At 43.4% G+C, this 19,061-nt stretch overlaps 1 protein-coding gene across 1 annotated transcript in view; it reads left to right on the top strand.

Moving 5' to 3' along the window:
- Nucleotides 1–1,372: 1,372 nt before the first annotated feature.
- Nucleotides 1,373–19,061, top strand: part of LOC106578547 (homeobox protein Mohawk) — a 33,416-nt gene continuing 15,727 nt past the window's right edge. Inside the window, exons 1-6 of the mRNA XM_014157492.3 lie at nt 1,373–1,773; nt 2,628–2,929; nt 5,983–6,033; nt 6,209–6,368; nt 9,917–10,070; nt 11,590–11,931. Of these exons, the coding sequence (XP_014012967.1) occupies nt 2,745–2,929; nt 5,983–6,033; nt 6,209–6,368; nt 9,917–10,070; nt 11,590–11,931 (892 nt within the window). The 5' untranslated portion in view covers nt 1,373–1,773; nt 2,628–2,744. The remainder of the gene's footprint in view (nt 1,774–2,627; nt 2,930–5,982; nt 6,034–6,208; nt 6,369–9,916; nt 10,071–11,589; nt 11,932–19,061) is intronic.

Below are 19,061 nucleotides of genomic sequence, written 5' to 3'. Positions count from 1 at the left end.
GTTCTGTGAGCTTGTGTGGCCTACCACTTCGCGGCTGAGCCATTGTTGCTCCTAGACGTTTCCACTTCATAATAACAGCACTCACAGTTGACCGGGACAGCTCTAGCAGGGCAGAAATTTTACGAACTGACTTGTTGGAAAGTCACTGAGCTCTTCAGTGCGGGCCATTCTACTGACAATGTTTGTCCATGGAGATTGCATGGCTGTGTGCTTGATGTTATACACCTGTCAGCAATGGGTGTGGCTGAAATAGCCAAATCCAATCATTTGAAAGGGTGTCCAAATACTTTTGGCCATGTAGTGTACCAAAAAAACGATTTAGTCCAATCAACGTAAGCTAAATATGATGTGGCTGTCCATGGTTTTGATTTCTGTGTTTGTGTGTGTACGTGCTTGCGCGTTCGCGCAAGTAGAAAAAACATGTTGGCTCACCCTACTTGTAGAGAAATGCCAATACCATCCTCCTCTCTTTCATGTTAACGAAATGGTCTATCACATACAGTACACTTTTATTTTTTGTTGTCCTAGGCTACCTGGCTAAAATGCTTGCTTGCTAGCCTAACTTTCTTTCATGGGCATTGTTAGCTAGTTAACATTAGCCTTCTACATCTACTGTAGCTACATATTGAACTTCCATCCTGTCAGGCCAGGGGCACAATGTAGTAATTAATGGTTGGATCAGACTCACCATTATAATCATTGGCCAGTATGGATGATTAAGTCCAAATCTCTATCTCCATCCATGGCTAATTTAGGAAAGGGTCAATTTTAGCAAGCTAGCTAGCCACCGGAGGACAACAACACAATGAGATGCAACAATTCAATGTGTTTCTGTCATTGAGGTATGCTCTCGACTCGATTTGATAGGAGTGATGCCAAATCCAAACTGGCTTCCCTTAACCCTTTTTTGGGGGGGTGCATCAGGACCCTTCACAGTTGAGCTCACTCAAGGTAGGCCAAATGCTCGCCACATCCCTTGCATTCAATGCTATGGGCGGCAACAATGTCATACTCTTTTGAACCAGACAGCATCAGATAGATGGCCTACATATACAGAGACAGAGGGGCGCTGTTTCGCTTGCTCGGATCCTTTCTCTTGTGAGATACTTCAGCCTATTGCGAATTGAAGGGAAATGATGAAACACAGAGAAAGTTAAATTATTTAGGTTTTTTTCTATTTTCCTTGGTAATTTTGGGGGGGGAAGCCTAGCATCCCTTGGCATCCAGGAATACACGCCAATGTGTTTTACAAGCTCCAGATGAGTGCAATCTATCACTAAACACACGAGCACCTGCACAGAGTCAATTGACCAAGCCAGGGAAACGTTTTTCGGTGAGAATGTGTTACATCAGGTCAGACTACTCCGCGCTACTTTCTCAAGAAAAACGCGCACACAATGAAGCAAGCATCTAACTGACATACAAAGTAAAGCACCGAAAAGTGGTATCGTGCAATAGCAGACAGATGGAAAAAGTCCAGACGCAAACGAGCAGTGAAACGCTGCAGCGCTGTATCCCTGATGCGTGCCGCGGAACAGGCATAGAGTATTAACTTTATGTTCGCAGGCTGGGGCTCTGTGCTAGGAAACATGAGAAGGGTGACATATTCAGTTTCTCGGGCTGAGAATCGGAGGCCACTGAATAAAGCAGAAAGGCGACCGCGGTTCGTGTGGTTTTAGCTCAGGAACTTAGAACGGGAACATGTGAGCAGGGAATGGACAACTGGAAGCAGGATTACAAACTACACAGAGAAGCAGGCGTGCTGCCGTACAGGTAACTGAGAATGAGATAGCGTTTGATGGGGGTTTCTTATGTGTGACTACAATGGCAAAACTACTGCCTTAACTTTAAAGCGCATAATGCCTCACATGGGATATATCTGGCAACATTGTTCCACGCTGATGGCACAGTATATCCCGTGACTGGAGTTATGATCATGTTATGACATATTTTGCGGTATGACAGTAGGCTACTGTAACTATAGCTAAATCATAAACATTACCGGTTTGAATCAAATAGAAGAAAAAAAAAAAACTATAGACGAAATATTTTGTCTGTCAGAAAGTGCGCTCAATTGCACCTCTGACATTTCTGTCGAAGCTCTAGAGATTTCATGGCAACATGCAGTGGTGTGGAATCCATGATATATTTTTTTGAATCAGGGGAATAATGGTGTTGAAATCACATTATGCACGAATGAGCCCGTGCAACTGTGAACCCATTTAGCTAATCTGATGTCTCGATGTCATTGTTGTCAATCTACAGTAGTAGCCTAGTGAGTAAAATATGAAAATATCACTCACGGGGATACATGGTACCGCACCGCGCTGCAGACTGGGATGTGTTTTATTGAGATTGCATGAACTTCATAGTGATCTTTGAGTATAGTCAAGAGCACTTGGTAGAAATCACCCTTCTGCCTTTGTGGTTTCAATCAGGCTTTCGCTTGGTGCGTAAATTGATCCACCATATGAGGAATTAGTATAAAATACAATGAATGCACCTTTGATTTGGCGCATCATCATAATTACAAAATCATAAACTCGACTTTAGCAAATTATGTATATCTGAATCTGTTAACCCCAGCTGCATGACTTTCTAATCTCCGTTTTCTACTCGTTTTACAGGAGACTCACCGGGACACGGGGGCAGCAGCAGCTTCAATAAGAAGTCAAGTGCAACACTTTCGCGAAGACAGACAGACTTTTACGCAGCAGATCATACGGAGGAATACCGAACCAAAGATGAATACTATTGTGTTTAACAAATTGAGTAACCAGGTCCTCTTCGATGAGAAGGCGAAGGAGGCCGAGAGGAGCAGTAGAAATTATTTAGAGGTAATAGATGGACAGCATCCGGACCTTCATCCAGACATGCTATCAAGCAATCATCAAGTTATCAAAGACAACAACGGCATCAGACACAGGAGGTAGGCAATGTCACTCATTCAAACCTAAAAAAAACTAATCAGACAACAAAACTTGCAACAGTGTTTCGATTTTTCAATTTTTGCAATTTGGTTTGCATTGTATAGTTCTATCTGGGTAAGGGGCGCAACTGAGGACGGAGTGATACAGACTGTGTAAAAGGTGTAAAAAGTTGATGCTGCAAATTTAAATTGTGCATATGAGTTTCTTAGATTATGGTGACCCCAAATAACCAAGTGTGCATGGTGCGTAAGTATGCATTTATAATGCATGTCGTAGGCTTTTTGAAAGCAATGTCATGTGATAATATTTTGGATATGTTCTAAAGCAATAATCTCAATTATAAATTCAGACAAAAGGTTGTCTAAAAAATCTAAGGAAAATATGACAATATCATTGCACCGAATGCAGCCAAAATCTTAACCAAATTAGGAGGTTTTACGTGCATATTTCATTTTTCCAACAGTGCAATATGATCTTATTGTTTTAGGGAAATTGCAGGAAATGTATATTTACTATTGCAACCTGGTTTGCATTTTAGTGTTGATATTCACATAAAATCTACAGATGAATCAATCAACTCAAATTGTATTGGTCACATACACATGTTTAGCATATGTTATCACGGGTGTAGCGAAATGCTTGCGCATCTAGCTCCGACAGTGCAGTAATATCTAGCAAGTAATATCTAACAGTTTCACAACATATACCCAATACACACACATCTAAGTAAGGAATGGAATTAAGAATATCTAGGCCGTCCGTGTTCAGTGGCATGTTTAAAACACGTCTTATTCTGTTTCTAATAGCCTATATAAATGTGCACTTGCTTCAACTCTGTGGTCTAGTAGTCAATATTGGCATTTACATTTTTTTAAGACGGCGAGTAAAAAAGGAATTATGTCAGAACTCCTGATTGTCCGGTGTACTGTTACAATGGAATCAACGCGCATTTGATGTACAGACAGTACAGTAGTCTCATATATGGGTGGATGGGCACCAGCATCGGATGGAACGGCAGGTAACCTAGTGGTTAGAGCGTTGGGCCAGTAACCGACAGGTTGGGAGATCGAATCCCCGAGCTGACAAGTTAAAAATCTGTCAATCCTGAACAAGGCTGTTTATTGGCCGTCATTGTAAATAAGGATTTGCCTAAATAAATAACATATTTTTCTTCAATAAAAAAACCGCGATGCTGTGTGAAACACGAATCCATTCAATCAAACATCCTACACACCGACGGTGTCCATCTGCGCTGGGGTTATTGAACTACAGTACCTCTGTGTGTAAGGAGAGACGGAGGGATAACACAATGACAGTGAGGTGCCGCTTCCAGGGGAATATCATTACTAATTAACAATATTAAAATAAATACAAGGTGTGTGTCGCCAAAAATTCAGTAGAGGGGAGTCAAATGTTCTTTAGGTTGTTCATACAGATCTAGATTACAAGGAAAATATTTGTAGAACATGAACCTTACTTTAGGCAGACTTGAGGTTAGGAGAAAATATGTTACATCTGCAGTGAAGCTTCGGAGAAATAAGACAAAGCAGGAATATCGCAGCGCCATAGTGACATCTACAGGTTTAAAAGACATAGGCAGGACATTACAAGTATCAGGAACAAATTGATCTCATTTGGAATTCCTTTAATGATCAATGTCTGAGTATTTGCTGTTACCAAAATACATATTGCTCAATGTGCTTGGTTGAAACACGCCATTGCGTGTTGGTGAGTAGACTTGACAGCACTGCTGCACCACACCGAGCATAAAAGTTAGTCCTACTTTGAGGCACATCTCCCGTGGGTGTAAAATTGAATGTTATTATTTGTTTCATTGCGACGTTTTCGTGCGTTGGGGAGAAAACAAGCAACCAATAAAACGCGTCTCTGCCCCCAGCTTAATTATAGCACACTTTGGTGACAAAATTACATAGGTCTACTTTCCAACGGTCATTTTACGTGTCATGACTCAGGATAGCCATTCTTCTTCAAGTAAGGTTATAAAATGAACGGAACATCCACTTTAGTCACACTTAGAACATCCATTTTAGTTAGATACCATTACATTTGGTCGTGTGTAAATAAACAACTATATTCTCTGTCCATTTTCTGGGATAAAGCGCATCACCACTCTTCCCTGAACTCGATCACGTCACTTGTTTTTAGGGTTTTCTTTCCCCCAAAGGTTTTGTTTGCACCCAAATGCATTAAGATGTATATGAAATTAAATTGTTGGTAATGATAGCCTCTTCCTTTATCATTGTTTTTCAAATAAAGTTGAATGATATGTCTTTAATTGATTAGTCAAATAGTATTTTGGCCTATATTTAAAAAAAGAAGGTTATCCTAGGAACCTAAAAATGACAAACTGGAGGAACTTTTTATGTTTCATATATTCATTATGATTAATAATAGTATTCATAACAAAAATGCTATTAACAATAATAATAAAAACAACATTGAGTGGCAAACTTGTAAAGTCACACTTTACACGTTTAAATTTTTTTTTAAATTAACTTTACATCTGAAGTCAAAATAAATATGCAGTCAATAAATGAATAAAGACCTTCAGTACATTGTCAGCCATTGACGGATGTTGATATTGCTCATATGCATGTCCATCCTGGCTTCACAGGGTGCATACCTTCTCAACAACCTATAGGCATCGTTAAAGTGCAGGCGGCTTAGCTAAGCTCAATGTTATTCATTTGTGTTGACCAATAGCATCAGTGTCCCATTGCCTTCCAAAACACGTTATATTCTATAAAACTATTATCCCTCAAGTAGTCCATGTATGCACAATGAATGAAGCCCTTAATTAGATCTAGACTAAATGTAATGATATTGTGGAATTAGTATTGAATAGTAACAAGTGTAAAAGTTGTGTGTCACTGATCAGGTCTTGGTCAACAGCTTTGTACAAAGGGAAAATACTTTGTACAAATGGAAAGAGAAAAAATGATTTCCACATGTTACCAACATTTTTCATTATAGCAATGTTTTAATATTTTCTCTAAATTCACTATTGTTTCATTATGTCAATTTCTTATAGGCCTACAGTCTGCAACCTTGACAACTACGTTATGAAAACAAAATCTGAAAAGTATGTACTACTATTCCCCATAAATTCCCATCAAGAATATCTTTTTTTCTATGTAGGTTTGTTTTAGAATTACATTTTTGTATGTGCATGGGCCTCAATTCAATTTTTAGGCTTATTTTCTCTAGAGCAATGAGTGACACAGTTGTTGCTCTCTCTCTCTCTCTCTCTCGTGCAGGGGCCGTCAGAACGGTGGGAAGGTGCGACACAAGCGCCAGGCTCTACAGGACATGGCTCGGCCTCTGAAGCAGTGGCTCTACAAACACAGGGACAACCCATACCCCACTAAGACAGAGAAAATCCTGCTAGCCCTCAGCTCTCAAATGACCTTGGTCCAGGTATTTATTTTCTCTTATTTGAGATATTTCATGAAAGTTCCATTAGAAGAACCGTTTAACCACAATGTCATTTATAATCTGATTGTTGTTGAGATGATATTGCATTGAAATTAAAATACGTATATAGATAAATCATTATAATAGTGAAAAGGCCTCATTACAATGAAGCCTACATCATTCTAGTGTACCTACATTTTAATTGTCACAGAATTCATTCTGTATGAATTCTCCATCTGTATTTAACCTTCTGGTTTTCATTATGGACAACATTGACCTTGGCATCATCTCCTCCATGTTATAGCCTACTTGTCTTTGTAAATAGCCAGCTTGTACTTAGGTGGCCTTTTAGTTTTGTGAGTCATAGAGCATGGTGTTCCTCTAGATTACTGGGTTTTCATCATAAAGTGACAAACCCCAGAGAAAGCGACAGAGAGAGAGAGAGACAGAGAGAGACCGAGAGAGAGAGACAGAGAGAGACCGAGACAGAGAGAGACCGAGAGAGAGAGACCGAGAGAGAGAGACAGAGAGAGACAGAGAGAGACAGAGAGAGACAGAGACAGAGAGAGACCGAGAGAGAGACCGAGAGAGACAGAGAGAGAGAGAGAGAGAGACAGACAGACAGACAGACAGACAGACAGACAGACAGACAGACAGACAGACAGACAGACAGACAGACAGACAGACAGACAGACAGACAGACAGAGCAGCAACAGTAGGCTACAACTGTCAGACGTTGAGCTGAGCTCCTCCCTACAGTATCTTCTGTCTGACATGGGACTATGCTGCTATGTCATCTGGACATAACACAATGTCATTAATATGAGAGAGAGGGAGAGAGAGATAGAGATGGGAAGGTAGAGAGAGAGAGAGGGAGATGGGAAGGTAGAGAGAGAGAGAGAGAGAGAGAGATGGGAAGGTAGAGAGAGAGAGAGAGAGAGAGAGAGAGGAGAGAGAGAGAGAGATGGGAAGGTAGAGAGAGAGAGAGAGAGACAGAGCGAGAGAGAGAGATGGGAAGGTAGAGAGAGAGAGAGAGAGAGAGAGAGAGAGAGTGGGAAGGTAGAGAGAGAGAGATGGGAAGGTAGAGAGAGAGAGAGATGGGAAGGTAGAGAGAGAGAGATGGGAAGGTAGAGAGAGAGAGAGAGAGAGATGGGAAGGTAGAGAGAGAGGGATGGAAGGTAGAGAGAGAGGATGGGAGAGAGAGAGAGAGAGATGGGAAGGTAGAGAGAGAGGGAGATGGGAAGGTAGAGAGAGAGAGAGAGAGAGATGGGAAGGTAGAGAGAGAGAGATGGGAAGGTAGAGAGAGAGAGAGAGAGAGATGGGAAGGTAGAGAGAGAGAGTGGAAGGTAGAGAGAGAGAGAGAGAGATGGGAAGGTAGAGAGAGAGAGATGGGAAGGTAGAGAGAGAGAGAGAGAGAGATGGGAAGGTAGAGAGAGGGAGATGGGAGAGGTGAGAGAGAGAGAGAGAGATGGGAAGGTAGAGAGAGAGAGATGGGAAGGTAGAGAGAGAGAGAGAGAGAGAGAGAGAGAGATGGGAAGGTAGAGAGAGAGAGATGGGAAGGTAGAGAGAGAGAGAGAGAGAGGAGGAGAGAGAGGAGATGGGAAGGTAGAGAGAGAGGAGAGTGGGAACGTAGGAGAGGGAGAGAGAGAGGGAGAGAGAGAGAGAGAGGGTGGGAAGGTAGAGAGAGAGAGAGGGTGGGAAGGTAGAGAGAGAGAGAGAGAGAGATGGGAAGGTAGAGAGAGGGAGAGGTGGGAAGGTAGAGAGAGAGAGAGAGAGATGGGAAGGTAGAGAGAGAGAGAGAGGAGATGGGAAGGTAGAGAGAGAGAGAGGGAGATGGGAAGGTAGAGAGAGAGAGAGAGAGATGGGAAGGTAGAGAGAGAGGTCTGTCTGCGTCAGTTGCCTAATCTGTTTTTAATTTTGGTTCTAATGAAGCCATTTGTTTTCGGAGTGTGAGCACATCACAGAAGAATGCTTTGCATGGAACACACACACACACACACACACACAACACACACACACACACACACACACACACACACACACACACACACACACACACACACACACACACACACACACACACACACACACACACACACACACACACACACACACACACACACACACACAGGCCCACCTCACCACACACCCCATACGGGGGGGGGGTGAAAGGTCATGCTATATTCACTCTGTCTGTGACCTGTCTGTATGCCACAGGACAGGAACCAGGAACAAGGTGATGCACCATGTGGTGGCATAACACTGTGTTTGATGTCTGTGGTGGGAACCCCGGCACTGTGACTGTGGGTGCGTCCAAAAAGGCCCCCTTATCCCTACATACTGCATTACTTCTGACAAGAGCCTAATGGGCCCTGGTCAAAAGTAGTGCACTATATAGGGGAATAGGGTGCTATTTGGGACGCAAGCCCAAGCGATCCACCCATCCATCCTCCCCCAGTCTCAGTCTTAGTGACAGACATCTTTTCTTGCAGTCTCATTAGCAAGCCGCTTCAGACCTCTCTACTCTCTAAGTGCTCTCTCAGTCTCTCTCAGCCCTCTCCAAGCCACATGTGGATGCTTCAGCTTAGGCCCCTGGTGTGACGTGTCCTCGGCCAGAGACAAAGGGACGTGGGACTTTATTAGTTAACGAGAAACATGATACTGAAACATAGGAAAGATCCGAAAATAAGTACTCTAGCATACTGCCGGTCCAACTCTTTCATAAGTCGCTTGAAGTGTATTGAGCATGAAAAGTTATTCCAGTAGAACTTGTAATGGTCTCTGGTTCTTGTGGAATGAAGAAGGCAGGGTTGAGTATCATTTTATTGCATTCAAAAAAGTCTTATTAGAAAGAGTTTGGTGGAATCCAGAATAAGCACATATGACTGGGTATGTTGGGTTGGAAATAACTTCATGAATCGTTACATTTGCTGGGCCTGTCTAGCGTTTAGGGGTGTTAAATGGTTGTGAATGACATTTTGAAAGCCTTTGATATGGACTAGAGGACTATAGAGGACTAGACTAGATGAATGTTGCAGTGTTTTCTTGCTGATTCTCTCGATCCATTTCCCCTGCGTGTCTGGGATGTCTCAGAGACTTCTGCTTCTGCGGTATTATGGGTATCGGGGTCTGCCGTGTTGCAACCCGACTCTGTCTCTCCGCCTCTCTCGTACCCGGGGTAAGGCCTGCCGGAGGGAGGGAGGGACAGCAGACATTTTCCTACAGGATAGTCTTTGTTTTGTCATGGATGTGGAGGTGTTTTGAATCCAAACAATAACAGCGATTTCTATTTTTCTTCCCTTTTCTCTCTGTTCTTCTCTCTCTCGCGCGCTCTCTCTAACTCTCCTTGTACTTTGCTCTCTCTCTTTGTTTCTCTGTCTGTCTCGGTTCCTCTCTTTCTCCTCTCTCCCTCTCTCTCTCTCTCTGTTTTTTGTCTCACTTTCTCTCTTACTTTTGCACTCTCGCTTGCTCTCCCTCCCTCCCTCCCTCCCTCCCTCCCTCCCTCCCTCCCTCCCTCCCTCCCTCCCTCCCTCCCTCCCTGCCTCCCTCAGGTGTCTAACTGGTTTGCCAACGCCAGGCGGAGGCTGAAGAACACAGTGAGACAGCCAGATCTGAGCTGGGCGCTGCGCATCAAACTCTACAACAAATATGTCCAGGGAAACGCAGAGAGACTGAGTGTCAGCAGCGATGATACCTGCTCAGAAGGTAGGCTAACGCTCTCCTCGCCGCCAACCTGTCATATTACAACATCGTATGTCTATCTCGTGAAGATATAACCCTCAATGTCAGTGCCCACTTATCACATATCTCATATCATGTCTCTACCTGGGAAAACGAGCTCAGCCAAACACAACCATTTCCATCCTCCTTACTACTGCCTCGTATCCGACAGCTCCAGCGCCGAAGTAGGATCCCGTTATGCAGGGACATGCACTGGCATTTATAAATGGCCTGTCTGTGGCTGTGTCTCAAATTGCACCCTATTCCCTATGCAGTGCGCTACTTTTGACCAGGGCCCATCTCATTTGGGACGCACGCCGCGTGTCCTGGTAGAAAGACGCTGACGCTCAGAAGCTGTGACACACTGTCATTAAGACACCCTACGGCACTAGCAGGGCTGAAGACTAGCTTCCCCTTCAGATCCCAGCCTGCAATTGGTAATGAGAGGCTCTGTCATACGTGTATTTATTGCTCTCTCTCTCTCGCTCTCTCTCTCGCTCTCTCTCTCTCTCTCTCCAGCTCTTTTCTGTGACCCAGAAGAACACCCATGCACTGTACTGTGGTGTCACTCAGTCTTTTAAGCCCTAATTAGGTTTGTTGAGGAGGAGAGACACACAGTGTGGGCAGGGTGGAATGTCTTTATTTTGCAGTCTTCAGTTTGCATGGCGTTGTAATAAATTGTTTATATAGGGCTCTGGTCAAAAGTAGTGCACTATATAGCCATTTGGGATGCACGTACTGTTGCTCCAGGAGTTAGTGATGTGACTGAGGAGACGTTACAGTGACCCTGTAACCACTCAGTCTCACTGTCAGGACCTCACTGTTGGACACGTCACCTCAGTGTCAGCGGGGTTGCCGTGGCAACGCCTCAACAGGAAGGGGTCAGACTGAGGGAGGTTAAAGGTCACCTGTAGCTCAGGTTTATGTCCATGAAAGAGATGTCTCAGGCTTAAAAAAAGGAACCTGAGGATTTCAACATCCTTTTCAGATGTACGATGTACACCTGGACTATACACCTGAAACATCTACCTCGGGAAGCAGGGGAAGGAAATATGTTCATGTGTTTCTGATATAAGCTATAATTATAATTTTACCCAGACTGAATCAAAACTCAGACCTGCCCAAATCATTTTCAGTGGCGCTCTCTTGATTTCCCCCATCCCGAGAGGGGATCTGTTTTTCAGCACCATGTTATATTTTCTGTATTTTTTTTCATCAGGTGGGGGCCAATATTTTAATTCAATCTCGGCTGCAAAGAGCTCCCTGGAAATTATTTATTTCTGAAAAGGATAACAGCAATGTGCTTTTGATAGAGAGGAAATGATCTACCATCCGTCATGGTTTGGTAATGCCTTGGTCTTAAGCTGACGGCTGAGGTCTTCACTGTAGCTGGTTGAAGCCCTGCCAACTGGAGGGCGTACAGACAGAGGAACTAAATGTGTTTTTCATTGATTTCGCTCTTCGCTGTCTGGATTCTCCCTGGTGGCGCCCCCTGGTGTTGCAGACGGGGACAACCCTCAGCGTATGCAGACGAGCGGTGGCGAGTTCAGCAAGCCCATGTACCAGAGCGTCATCAAGAAAGAGGGTGCCACCATGATGGGGACGGGGCTCCGAGCCGCTGACGCCGCCTCATTGGCCGAGGACTACGTGACTCCGCCTCCTAAGTACAAGAGCAGCTTGCTTCACCGGTACCTTAACGACTCGCTGAGACACGTGATGGTGGCCAACGGCGTCATGGACGCCAGGAAGAGGAACCACTCGGGATCCTTCAGCTCCAACGAGTATGACGACGATCTCCTCTCCCCGTCGTCCTCAGAAACCGAGGCAAACTTTGTTTATCGAGCTGGTAAGAATCCTACATTCCTTCTCACATTCTTTCCTTAATATTTAGCTGCTGCCTCTCTCTTTTTCTCTTTTTCTGTCCCCATCCGCACATTTTGGTTTTAATTCCCCTGCCCTCAGGCCCATCTGGCCCGTTCGTTGTGAGGAAGACGTTCTTGGGCGCCGTGACGGTGTTCCATTGCTGTTCCACTCCCTGTTGTCTTGTTTCAACAGCCTGGTTCTGGTTTTCCCCTTATAGAAAAACAATATGATTTCATTTTTTGCACATGTGAAACTATGTGTTTTGAGGAACACTCCACGTGATGGTATGTCATATAACCTTTCACGTGGGTTACATTTTTCACACGTGAATATTTTTCACACTTGAGATTTCCCAGGTGATGCCCTGCAAACAAAAATGAGTCATTAGTATGCACACACAAACAGTGGTTTTAACATACAGATGTCCCCGGAACATCACGCTGTCACAGCGTTTTTAACATACATGATTACATTGTGAATGTTTATTTATAGAGTAAGTATTTTTCAACATGTCCTCACCTGGGTTTTGAACTCACCACCTTTTGGTTCACGGCACTCTGATCTTCCTGCTACGCCACCATGACCGATTTCACCTGTATTCCTACACTTTAGACTCAAGTAAAGTAAATCTCAGCTTTGTTAAAAAATACACTCAAAGAAAAACGATTCCATTTATCACGGTGATTCAGGAGTAACATTAAAACATATTAATATGCCTCGTCAACAATAAACAACTATACAGAAAACCTTCAAATTGTTGAAATAAGTCAATTAAATCAATAATGAGAGAATAGTCAGATTAACTGTTAATAAAACAGCGGTGCAGATGGTACTATTTTGCTAAGAGCAGAGATGTATTATAGGTAATGAATGTTTAGAGAACCTCGACAGACTTCACATCCTAGGTGGGGTCATATTGAAAAGCTAATAGTAAGTGATAATGTCATATGTAATCATATTGTCATTGATTAAGAAAACCCATAAACCATTTGTGGTATTTTTACATGTGAAATAGCTGTTTTCACATGTTGTGCTAAAACTTTCACATGTGAAAATCGAACTCTCACGTGTTGGGTTGCATTTTCACAAGTGAAAAACTTTTGCATCCCCATGTTGTCACATTTACTTCACATGAGATCATGTTTTCACACATCCTCAATTTTGTGGTTTCATGGTATCACATGTTGAAATTTTGCATCCCCATGTCACATTTATTTTTTCATGTGTAGTTTCATGTTATCACGTTGCTTTCACATTTTGTCACGTTATCACAACTTCACATATGATCCCATGCAATCACAAGAGATCACCTGTTCTCACACTCTTCTTTCATTTCAGACGTGTGAAAGTTAATAAGGTACTTGTGGCTACTCTAATGGACCTCCTAGGTAGCTGTAGGATATGATTTTATTCTAAGGTATCTCTCTGTTCACCATGCACCTGCAAACTGATAGCTCTGATGTGGGAGTGCCTTTTAGTATGTTGGGTATGGGGTAACAGAATATTCACTTTTAAAAGTGAGATTTTCACTGGACGGTTACTTTAAGTCTATGTTGCAAATTGCACCCTATTCCCTACTTAGTTTGGGACCTTACCTAAGTCTAATATACCGCTCTCTATGTGTTCTGTTCACACCAACAGAGATAGCCTGGCCTCGCCCTCTCTTAGGTTTGCCTCCTTATGTCAAGTACACTGTGAATTCCCCCTAACTCCCCCTCTCCCCTCTAACTGGGTTTTAGGGTTTAACACCAGAGACACAACAAGACCATGTGTAACATGCTCATACTGACTACTGTTTGGCATGAGAGAGAGAGAACCGGGCAGACGTGTGTGTGTGTGTGTGTGTGCGTGCCAGCGCGTGTGATCGTGAGCAGGGGCTCAGTGCAAATAAAACAAAAACCCAAGCTGAAGTAATACAAACCAGTGGCGAGGTGGATAAACGAACAAGTGTGCGTGGGAGTATTCCTCTTGGCATATGCATTTATCACAGTGCAGTCCCTTAACCCCTGGTTTTGGTGCCTGTGGGTTGGCCTTGGATATCAGAACGGCTGTTTGTGCTGCGTGTTATGAAGGGTTCATGGTGTCATGGCGTTTCAGCCACAGCTTGCAGGTGCTGTTACCAATCAGACCTAATCTCACTGCATGGAGTTCTGACAGTTCTTCTTTAGTTCGAGAACAACTGGGCCTTTGTTCCAAAGAAGACGTCATAACTGATAATAATGTTTTCACTATTCTGTGTATACAGTTCAGTATTAAAAAGTGCCTGTAGGGAATTCGGATTGAGGTGGAGGAGTGGGAGATGGGGGGGCTAAACGTGTTTTGCGTTATCTCTGTGCGAAGGAACGGAGAGGAGTTTGAAGTGTATGTATAAGCCGGATAAGGGAGGCTGTCCAATGAAACAGTCCACCGATCACGACTGTTACAATCTTCTGCCCCGATCAGATCCTTAACTCCCTGACCCGAAACATCTCTGTCTTTCACTAAGTCACCTGCTGAGCACGTCAGTCACCAGCCAGACGCAGACCGAGATAGACCGAGAGAGAGATAAGGACCGACAGACAGAGTGGCTTAGCTTAAGCTTCATCACAGACACCCCAATCCACCCTCCCTCCCACCCAACGATTTAACAAGAAATAGTAAGAAGGAATAATTTACCTGGCCCGCATAATGTTTTAATAGAAAGTAACTATTTTATCTCCATGGTAAATATAATGTCGTCTCCCTCTTGGGATTCTGGGCTGGCCAGCCAGGCATGATTGTGAACGGTTTCTCTTTTGTTACATGCGAGAAGAGAAGGGAACTTGAATCCTGACACACGGAAAGTTCCTGGAGGCTTGGTCTCAGGGGAATTTTCACGCGAACACCTGCTAGCCCCTCTTCATTAGTGAGTGAGTGAGTGAGAGTGAGAGAGAGAAATAGCTGTTATTGTTTGGATTCAAAACAACTCCTCAAGTTAAGCTCCAGTTTGCATAATTTCCTCTGGAGATTTTCTCCCCTGTCTGAATATTCCAGATATTTTTGTAGTGAAAGAATTCCTCAGCTTTTTGACAATTACAGAGTGTCTGAAATTTCAGGCCCGAGCTGAGCTTCCCGGGCCGTAGGTGTGTTTGTGCGTCAAACCTAGGCTGTAGGAGATGGAGAGAATGAACTCTCTTGAGTTCTTGGCACTGGCACTGGCACATTCCTTATAAGCCCCTACCTCTGCTTCACTTCTGATTCGCGTAAGCCAAAGTGCCGTGCCCACCGATTGGGATCCCATTGGATAAATGTCCATTAATGGGAGAATTGGTGGATGTCTGGCATCAGCCCTGGGTTTTATCTATGACTTCAGAGAGCAGCCGAACGTGGCAGGAGATGGTGAGTGTAGATTTACTCTGACAGCGTTCCAAATGACACCCTATTCCCTACACCCTGGCCTATTCCCTATGGGCTCTGATCAAAAGTAGTGCACTACATAGATAATAGGGTGCCATTTGGGACGCACTTTTACTTTGTCCCGCACTTAGTGGAAAAACCAATAGCCTTTTTTTTTTTTTGCTTGACGATACAAAATAAAAGATCTCTGTAAAACCCTGTTGGTAATATTATTGAAAACAAGGAGCAGTAGAATTCCAATGCACATGCCAGGGGTTTCATGCCAAATTACCCTTTAATGGCATATTAAATGGCATGAATCTAGCTGAATGTTTTTCTTTTTGCTCACTACCAGATTTTGCCCTGTCCGGTATGATATAGATCATTATACGGCAAATAATTCTCAACGTTTCTGTGAAAGGGGAGAGTCAGAGATCTGGGGTAGAGATTTTTCAGAGGTTTGACAGTGGTACATTTTCTCAGGTTCTGTTCTGCTTCGGTCTAATGTACTGTACAACTAAGCACATATGATAAATCACCAACATTTTACTTCATTTGTGCTTACTTACTTTTTTTCACTCGGTCACATTAAGGTAATGGTGGCCTTTTTTGTTATTTACTAAACACTTGGTTTGTTTAGCCAAGTTTCCTAAAAATGAGCTTTTATAGGTTCTGTTTTAGATTAGATAAGTGGATCGATCAAGAAGAATAAAATGGGAAATTACTGTCTATTTCCCTAATTGTGTCATTTCAATTTCAAACTCGCATTGTTTGTGTTTTAATACCATGACAGCATTTTACTACTAAATAGTGATAAATATGTTTTATGTGTTTGCGATATTTCAGAGGGCCAAAACGTCTCAGTAATTTCGAGAAGAACACACTTTTTCCATTCTCCCATTTTCTCAGACAGATAGGTTGCTCAAGACGTTTCCAGGACACACAACGCGTTAAGATTCAAGCTCACCTGTATTTTATAGCATTAAAGTGACTTGTTACAAATGCTAGCAGGCAACATTTAACGATTACAAAATATGTTAAATGAAAACAGTAGTGTTTGACAGGACCCCGGGGACTCATAGAGGTTTGTTGAATTAGGTCACAGCAATGCAAGACAGTTATTCAATCCAGGAGAATTGTACTGTAGTCTATGTGTGTACGCTGTTTAAAAATCTGTTTAAAAGGCACTTATAAATCCCATCTCCCTAAATGGAAAGGGTTAGTAGTTTAGTAGCTTAGCTACCAGCCCGACACGGGAGGTGCTTTAGAATGATGACAGAGAGAGTGTGTCCACCATCTGTAATGTTTACTGTTTCACACGGTTTCGGTTATATCAGGAAAGAAAAAGAAAAGGTCTTGAACATTATCAGTGGAGCTGGTCAGCTTTTCATCTCGTCTAATGAGCTATAGTACTGTATATGCAGTTTGAATCCTCCATTCCTCTCAGCTCGTTTATAAAATAAGCAAAGTACTGTAATGCTTTATACAGCAGCAGTACAATTCCGTTGAACGGGTGGAAAGTCGGAAACATTCGATTTTAGAAAAGAGAAATGTCACTGAACGTAGCATTCGTGGAGTGATGGGAGAATATGTCATTTAGATGACACTAGCGTTAGGCGGCCACAGCGAGCTGAGAATACAATACTTTACTGGGTCTGTAGGGGGACAATAAGCCTCTGTGTGACATTGATGGATGTGGATTCCACTTGCAGTAGATGAGACTCATTTTAGGAATCCAGCTAGTGCAGGCAGGGACGGGAGGACTGGCCACGGATCCTTCTTTCCACCCTTTCGTAATAATAAAGGAGGGATGAGGAGGGATGGAGGGAGGGAGGAGGACAGAGGCTGTTCCAAAAGAACAACCCAGCAGCCAAGACTCACTAAGGTCTTGTGTGTGTGCGTGAAAGATCTTAACTTTTAGAATAAGTAGAAAAGGGGGGATCCCATCCCTGGCACTGACCTTTCTCTCTTTATCTCTGTCCATCAGTCAGTGGTTTTCAGTTGAAAGGCTGGAATGAGTGAGTAAGTGCTGATGTGTCCGGTAGAATACAGCCTTTTCCACACAGACTAAACCATCTCTTCTAGAACATTCATAATGCGATGTTAAGAAGTGAAGTAAATCAGGTCCTTTCCAAAAAGCAGGGCCTGCTGTAGTGTAGAGAAGAGAATCTACTGTGATGTAGGTGTTAGCATCATTGTATCTCTGTGGGCGTGGTGGGTAGTGCTCATGGTGACAGACAGAAGTGGAATCCTGGCTAGATGCCGATCTTTATCTTGGCTTGATGTTGTGGGTGTAAGAAGGGTGTGTGTGTGGATAAGTACATGGAAAGAAAAGGAGGGCTGGGTTCGGTTCGGTTGGGCTGGTTTTATATTTATGAGATAAATGTTAGCCGCCACCAACCAGACAGAAACTGGATGTGATGCTAACAGAACAGAAGAGAACAGAACGAGCCTGGTTCATTCAGACTGGAACAATCGGTTGCATAGAGAAGTAAAGTGTGAACTGACAACCATCACCCAGGCTCTGTTTATAGTGAAACTCCTAACATAGACGTCAGGAGTGGAGATTAATGTGAGGCATTTCTCAAAATGATCGTTTTTAAGTCATCAGCGTCAAGGTTTGAGGAGCGCCCAAAAACACGCAGGCAGCAGAACCCAACAATCAGCAGATCACAAAATACAGCTGGGTTAACTGACTCACTCACCCCGAGTCCACACAAAACACAAATTGGTTCTATTTAAAAAAAATAAAAGAACAGCCTCATGCCTCAAACAATTGTCCACAGTAGTGTTCTCATGGGACGGCTGCGGAATCTTTTTAATGACAGAGGAGAAGGTGTGACCAGGAGTGGTCTGAACGGTCAAGGCTCTCTCATGGACGTACCACACACACACACAAACACTATGTAAGGGCCTTGAGTTTCAACCCACTGTGAGGAAATTGCAACGTAATGATGCTGAGAGTGCACAGCAAACATATCATTTGTGTTCTAACTCCAGAATGGGCTATTTTAGTCCAAGAAAACACTTAAAAATCCAAAGCAAATTGTGTTTACACAAGAGTTTGGTGTATATTCTTTTTTTTCCTGTGCTTTTTGTGTACTGCAAACAACTTCTATTTGTCTTAAAGGACCAGGATTATTGAGAAAGACTTGGAGCGGAAATAACTCCAGCTCTGTGGTTCAGAGCACCATGTTGTTTTGCCTGTACCTGTTCAATCCAACAGAGGATAATGATAAGGCATCTGTTGGATAGTTTAACCATGAGGCCCGTTCTGAGACTCACCTCAACCGCTCGTTCAACGTCATCGGGGGATATCGTTACCATATTCATACGTCCCCAGCGACCCATACTCCTCTGTGGTTGTTCGGTCAGTGTTTTTGAAGTATGCACGAACTGATCCACAGATATCAGACATGGCTCCGATAGAGCTGGTGTACAAATCTAACCTCAATCTCTAACAGCAGGAAGAGCGGAGCTCGCTGTCGTGATGACCGTTTCCGTGCCAACCATCTGCGGCAGGCAGACATGTATGAATCTCTGTCACGCTCATCCCTGCCGAGGTTCTGATCTTCCAAGGTTCTGATGATGATGGTTGACGTTTCTCTTTTAGTTCACATTGCCTGGCAGCACACACACACACACACACACACACACACACACACACACACACACACACACACACACACACACACACACACACACACACACACACACACACACACACACACACACACACACACACACACACACACACAC

Source organism: Salmo salar, chromosome 19 (assembly GCF_965601325.2).
Source record: "Salmo salar chromosome 19, fSalSal1, whole genome shotgun sequence".
Taxonomy (NCBI): Eukaryota; Metazoa; Chordata; class Actinopteri; order Salmoniformes; family Salmonidae; genus Salmo; species Salmo salar.
The sequence above is the reverse complement of the archived record's forward strand: the minus strand, read 5'-3'. Positions and strand labels throughout refer to the sequence as shown.